This window comes from Lolium perenne, chromosome 1 (assembly GCF_019359855.2).
Source record: "Lolium perenne isolate Kyuss_39 chromosome 1, Kyuss_2.0, whole genome shotgun sequence".
In the NCBI taxonomy this organism is placed as follows: Eukaryota; Viridiplantae; Streptophyta; class Magnoliopsida; order Poales; family Poaceae; genus Lolium; species Lolium perenne.
This window is the reverse complement of record NC_067244.2, coordinates 125,177,912-125,184,642: the sequence shown is the minus strand read 5'-3', so window position 1 is coordinate 125,184,642 and position 6,731 is coordinate 125,177,912. Positions and strand designations below refer to the sequence as shown.

General features: G+C 44.7%; 1 protein-coding gene across 1 annotated transcript; it reads left to right on the top strand.

Annotated features, from left to right (window-relative positions):
* Positions 1-2,066: 2,066 nt before the first annotated feature.
* On the top strand, positions 2,067-4,813 carry LOC127292787 (uncharacterized). Its single transcript, XM_051322279.2, has 3 exons — positions 2,067-2,348; positions 2,987-3,157; positions 4,189-4,813. Exons 1-3 carry the CDS (start codon positions 2,247-2,249, stop codon positions 4,597-4,599), a joined length of 684 nt encoding a protein of 227 aa, XP_051178239.1. The 5' UTR covers positions 2,067-2,246; the 3' UTR covers positions 4,600-4,813.
* The last annotated feature ends 1,918 nt before the right edge of the window (positions 4,814-6,731 follow it).

The window sequence follows — 6,731 nt, the reverse complement described above, 5'->3', positions numbered from 1 at the left end:
TGAGTTTCTTTTATAGGTTTTATTCCATAGGCGATGCTTAAACCATATGTTGGTTTCAAGATTGCTAGAAGAAGAAAATGAAGAATATCAAGTGACACAAGTATGTCTTGAAGAAGAAGACGGAGTGAGATATCATGTCTATCTTCAAGACATCAACAATACGAAGAAAGAAGATGGATGAAGACGGTGGCGTGTGCATTGAAGAAGAGGGATGAATACGGAACTTGCCATCCATATGGTGGTCATGGATACATGAAGATATGTCGAAGAAAAGAAACTCTCTCATGGTGGATTATGGGGAGCAATTTGCAAGACTTCATCAAGCAAACACAATTAAGATCCGCAAGACTTCATCAAGCAAACACAATCAAGAAAGGTGTTCCATCTTGAAGCGGTCAAGATCGTCATCATCTTGTTTGAGTGGAATGCGTAAGGATAAGGTTTGTTCTTGATATGGTCCTTTTTTACCGGTCTTTTGTTGTTGAGAGACCGGGTGTGTAGGATAGTTGGCCATACTATCAAGCTTGGTCGTATCATTCAGAGAGAGCTCAAACCCCTTGCATGCTTTGCATCATATTTCTTGGTTGTTCTTGATTCGTATCCATGTGATTTTTTAGAACTTGTGTTCATTCTCATGACAAGCTCTAGTTCATCGAAAACGGATTCCACATGTATCACTTGTTGCGTTTTCGAGTTTGACGCTTTTCTTGGTTTCTTATATTAAGAGGTTTTACTCTAAATTCATATAAATATCTACCCTACTTGTTTTTGTAGGGGTACATGTCATCGTCCTATTTCCTAAAAAAATAGGTTTAGTCCCAATTGGAGTTCCCAATCTCGAGTTACTGATTTTCTAAGTTTGCCTTTATTTCAAAAGAAAAAAAAGAAAAAGGAGAAGTCATTTTGGGCCGAGCGGTACTACCGTATGACCTACCGGCCCAATACCGGGCTCCATCCATTTTTCCTATGTACCTTCCCTAGAACTAGGCCGGTAGCCCAGCCGGTAGTACCAGGCCCAGGCTGGTATCGAGCCCGTAGCCAGACCGGTACTACCGGGGCTAGCCCATCTCCGCGCCCAGTTGCCTACCTCTGCGCCGCGCCGCCCGCTTGCGCTGCTCTCTCGCCAGCATTCGCCCGCTTGCTACGCCAACTCACCCGCTCGCCTGAGCTTGATCCTAGCTCCAGCCCAAGCCGGCTCCCCTCCTTTTGTTGTTTTCTGTGCGCGGGTGGTACTACTGGCCCAACAGGAGGTACTACTGACCCAGGTCGCAATTTTGGCAGTTGGTCGAGGATTTCCCTTTTGATGGTAAGGCTCGAGGAGAATACAGTGTGCCATCGTGGCATCTAGAGTGCCTTGTGCCTCCACACCACCCGCAAGGGTGTGAACTTCGGGATACATAGTTGCCTCCGTGTGCCTTGGTTACTTCTCAATTCGAGCTTGTTTACTTATGAACTTTACTTTGTGATAGGCTTCGTGCTTGATGTTCTATATCTTGCTATCACCTTGTTCCTTATCTTTCTTAGCATAGGTTGTTGGTGCATACAGACAAATCCTAGTTATAGGCTTTGTGTTTGACAAGTAAAACCTAGTTTTATTATTTTACACTTTTCAGCCCTGAACGTAGAAGTTTTTGAAACCACATATTCACCCTCCCCCCTCTAGACGGCTTCCTTGGTCTTTCAACATCTTTGTCAATGATGTGCACTTCATAAAGTGACCGGCACAACTTAACGCCCTTCGAAGACCCTACGAGGACCGGTCATCCGATCCACGGTTCCCCACCCCCGAGCCACCGTGGCGACTGGCGGAGGGCAGGTTTGCCTTAAATCGCCTTGTACGAGAGACCTATCTAATGTGGCGTTCAATATTATCAACTAGATTGGAAAGATTAAAATTAAGAATACATGTGTGAGATGTGGAAGAATTTACTATAACCACTATCTCCCTTTGAATAGTAAGATTTTTTTCCAACAAAGGCACTATTTTCGTGAGAGTGAAATATCTCAGATCTTAGATCTTTTGGGGCAACTCATATGGTCAGGTGAACCAACCTATAATAATCCCTTTTCGTCTCATTTTGCTCCCACTAACCACACTCGCCCAAACTCACGCCTTGCTCCACATCCGTTTCGAGTCGCTGGAATTCAAAGTGTATGCACTGCCGATCGCCAAGGTCATCCAGGAACACAATTGGGGCGTTGACGTTGCTCAATCAGGTCTGGTTCACGGCGAACAAGAAGACTACATGGACATCCTGATGAACGATATCCAGCGCCGCAAAAATCAGATCAAGGCCCGCCGCAACGCTTCCTGGGGAGGCGCCGATCACCCGCCTCCTCCTCCACCGGTGAGTAGTCACGTATCACAATCCCGTTCCGCTTTACCACGTTTTGCACGTATGTGTATATATTGTGTTAAGCTCAACATTGTAGTGTTCGGTAGGAGTATATCATTTAGTTTGAGTAATAAAGGCCAATTTATAGATTGTTCAGCGGATTGTTTATTTCTCTAATTTTGCTCTGCCGCAGATAGAAGATGGTTAAGTACTTAGTTAGAGAGAGAGAAAAGATCTCGTAGACTCGTATTCTTGTTTTAGGCTCGTATACGTTTCAGCAAATGCATTTGTTGGGCACTAGAAACACAAATGTTTAACTTACTCCATCAGTGTTAGAACTTAGAAGCCAAAATTAACGGCATCCGATCATAGGATGTTTTCGTAACTAGTCCTAGGAGTTATTATGCAAACAATGCGATGATTTATTTATTTTTGAAAAAATGCTACATTTAGTCCTTCAAAAAATAGTAGAACTTGTCAGCAGGTCAGGTGAACCAACCCATGATGATCCTTTCCGTTCTTCCTTGCAACAGAGTTTTTGCTCCCACTGGCAATATTCATTCGACCTTTACTTGTCACTGCGCCTGCGGTGCTCCATATTTCTTTCGAGTTTCTGAAATACCTTGTTTCCTGCAATGCCGATCCTTTAGGTCATCAAAGGGAATGACCAAGAGAGCGTTGACCTTACTCAATCAGGTCAGGACCACAGCGACCAAGAAGACTGCATGGCCATCCTAACCAACGCTGTCGAGCGCCAAAAGCTTCGGATCAGGGCTCGCCGCGCTTCTGGCGGCACCGATCACCCAGCTCCTCCTCCACCGGTGAGTTTACAGTCAGAAATCATCATCCCTTTATGCTTTAACATGTTCTGCAAGCTATGCATGGTTGTGTGCTTTGACAGCAAGGAGGGAGAACTTGGTGATTGTTAAGAAGTTTCTTTTAGTACTTGTTTTGTACTTTGTCAGAGAGAAAAGGGGGGTCTCCTTCTAGGATGGTATTTGTTTCAGAAAAATACCTTTGTTGAGCTCCGGAAGTTAGGAAAATAGGCTACAATGGTTTTGTCCCAATTAAGGCCTTTATTTGGTGCTAGTGTAGTTATTATTGATTTTGGGGATTATTCCATCAAACTTCAAATCCCCACTTATTTCTAAATTGTTGTTTGCTTCTAGTGTATTGGCTTAGTTTGATCCCCACTTTTCTCTAAATTCTAGTGTATCTTTTTTTCAATTCTTAGTAAGCTACCCTTACCTAATCCCCTATGTGGATTTGAGGAAGCTGGGTGAAACCCCTATTTCACCTAATCCCCTCTAATCTCCATAACCTACTTGTACAAAAACAATACCTAAGATCTCTACAAATATTAAGTGGAAACAAGTTTTGCTAACGATGCTACCCTTGTTTCACGAAATACTGGAACACAAATTCCTGAATAATGGAAACTTTTACCACTTTTTATAAACTAAAGAAACTTCACATTTCAGAGACTTGGTTCAGAGAAAAAAAAAGGTAGAACTACCACTAGGCAGTGGTGCTTTCGTACCAAATAACCATACATAGTGTGAAAATAGTTATATTGTCTACTGCATTGGTTCTGTTAATGTCCTTGGTCGGGATTCTGTCAATGTCCTCTCTAACCTGATGATGTTTCATGACAAGTTCTTCAGTAGAACACATCGAAAACATGTGAAACTATGTAGTTATAACCTATAAACCTCACAATTCTGTCTGAATCGATTTAGTTTAAGGAGAATCAGTAAAAAGAGTTTCTGTGAGACTATGAGTGGTCTGATCATTAACCTTCATCCTTGATTGTACATTTGCATGCCAGTGACCTTGTTTCCCTTCCACATAGGTACAAAATCCGCCATCAGCATCTCCAGCCGCACCTGCGTATCACGAGTGGAGGAAGAGGCAACCAGCCGGACCGCCTACAGGTTCCTCCGGCACCAACACCAATACCAGCACCAGCACCAAGCCGCCATCATTCAAGAAGCCAGCATCCATCGTGTGCCGAGTCTGCGGCGTGCGGTGCATGACGGCGTCCCACCTGAAGATGCACGAGATGGGAAGGAAGCACCGGAACAAAGTGGCCTACGCCGCCGGCGAGATGAACGTGCGGTGCGACGTCTGCGACGTGCCCCTCTTAAGTAAGGTCAACGTCGAGGAGCACTACGCCGGCAAGCAGCATCTCCATCGGGTCTTCGCCTCTAGCTCCGGTGCCAGTTCATATGTGGCGCGGCCGCCCCGCAACCCAATAGCCTGACATGGTCATACTTAGCAACTTCCCGTTAAGAGTTAAGACTCGGTGATACTGCCATCCAACGTTATTTGAACTTTGAACTGCCTTAGTCGTATATGTGGACAGAGTCAGTCTAGCGACCACGTTATTCGTATATTTGGAATCTGCAACGGATTACATATATATTTAAATTTATTAGGGCCCTATTTATTATTATGGTGTGTGCGGTTCTGCTTTATTTTTGTTTACCCTGTTTTTCTCAACTTCTAAGTTAAATTTAGCAATCTGGATGGTTTTTAAATTGACCACAAACGACCAAATGTAAAGAAGGTAATTAACCAGCAATCCGGATGGTTTGATGCTGTAGTCTTGATCTGTTAACACCCTCCGCTCTGAAGTTTATCATGTTTACCTTTATCAGGTAACTCAAATCCCATAAACGAGTGTTAATATAGTGATAAGAGGTTTAGCGACTGGCATAAGCTTCTGTGGAACTAAATCAGTGAATGGTTAGACAACAAGGAAGACTAAATTTCTAGAGTAGATATTGGAATGGTAAACCTCCATACATCCTCACTTGTAATTTATTGCAGACACTACCGAAGGCCAAAAAAATCTGTACTACCCAGCTTACAAAAGCCAAAACATAGTTCATTGAAAAAGTTGTTTCCTTATTTGAAGACCAGTATAGCATCAGTCCCACATCACATTTTGAAATAGGGGAGAAACCTTTGCCCACCATAAAATCCAGAGATATGTCTTGATTATTTATCTTTCTTTTGAATTGGAATTAGTTTTTTAGACTACACGATATTGAATTTAACACTTATCAACATAATAGTATAATAAATAGAAGGTCAAACCTTGATCAACTTTGGGTCCGGAGTCAAGGGAGTGATCAAATGATTTTTATATTGTGGCGGCGCACCCGAAGGAGATGAGGACGCAACGACAACCAATCTCGCGAATGACGGGGATGACGCGACAAGTCACGTCGTCCCGGTGGAGGTGAACCCGGCCAAGACTTCTCCGGAGATGTGGACAATGAGATGTCACCGCCAGAGGTGAGGAAGGATCTTAGCTGGGAGGGTCGGTTGCAAGAGGCCGTCAGCGACGGGCTTAGGGTTCTAGACTTCCAGGTGCAGGGCAGCCAAAGCTGGGAATCGGGGCTTTTAGAGACAAAGCAGGAAGGTGGTGGACCAACGGTGTGGGCGGATCGAGGAGACTGGGGTGGCGTGGTGCCAACCACATTCGTCCTCACAGGTGGTGGCATTAGGGCATGTACATCGCAAGGCGCTAAGTTGGACGCTTATGCGAAAAGAAAAATATAACAAAACTGGATTTATGAGCCAAGCACCCTTGCATGCAAGGCGAAGCGCTTATCCAGAACGCTTAGCATGCACCAACTGACATAGGCATCCCCAATGGGTCTGCCGGAGATGGTACCCGGGGTTTACTGAAGGCTCACGATCCGAAGTTTATGAAGCCCGGAAGCCCAATTAAGAGATAATTTGGAAATATAGAGTTGTATTAGGAATACTCGACTTGTAACTATTACGGGACGAACTCAGAGAGTCTACCGGACTTTGTAAACTTGTACATCACGAAACCCTCGGCTCCGCCTCCTATATAAGAGGGAGTCGAGGGACAAAGAGAGGATCGATTTCATTGTCAACATAACCCTAGTTTTATAGCAGTCGAGTACTTTTCCGGCTGAACCCTCGAGATCTACTTGCCCTCTACTTCCAACTAAACCCTAGTCTACAATCTGTAGGCATTGACAAGTCGATAACTTGTCAATTGGCGCCGTCTGTGGGAATTAGAGGTGACAAGGAGCTGATCTCGATGGCACGTTCAAGATCGTCAACGTCTTCGGTGGCAAGCAACGCGATGGACAGAGGTAAACGGATCGAAACTGATCTAGTCGATTTTGTTCCTCACCCGCCCTCCCGTTTGGATGCATATGCGTATCTGGAGGATCCTATGGAGATGACGTTTGGAAAGTTCCACTTCCGCGTCGGAAAAGAGGGATCACATCGTCTCGAGGTTCCGATTGCGTCGGGATCGTCAGCGGTCATTTCCAATCTTTCGGAATCATCGTTTGAGACGGGCGACGAGGAGATTTCGCCGCCACGCTTCGTCAAGACTGCAGCAAG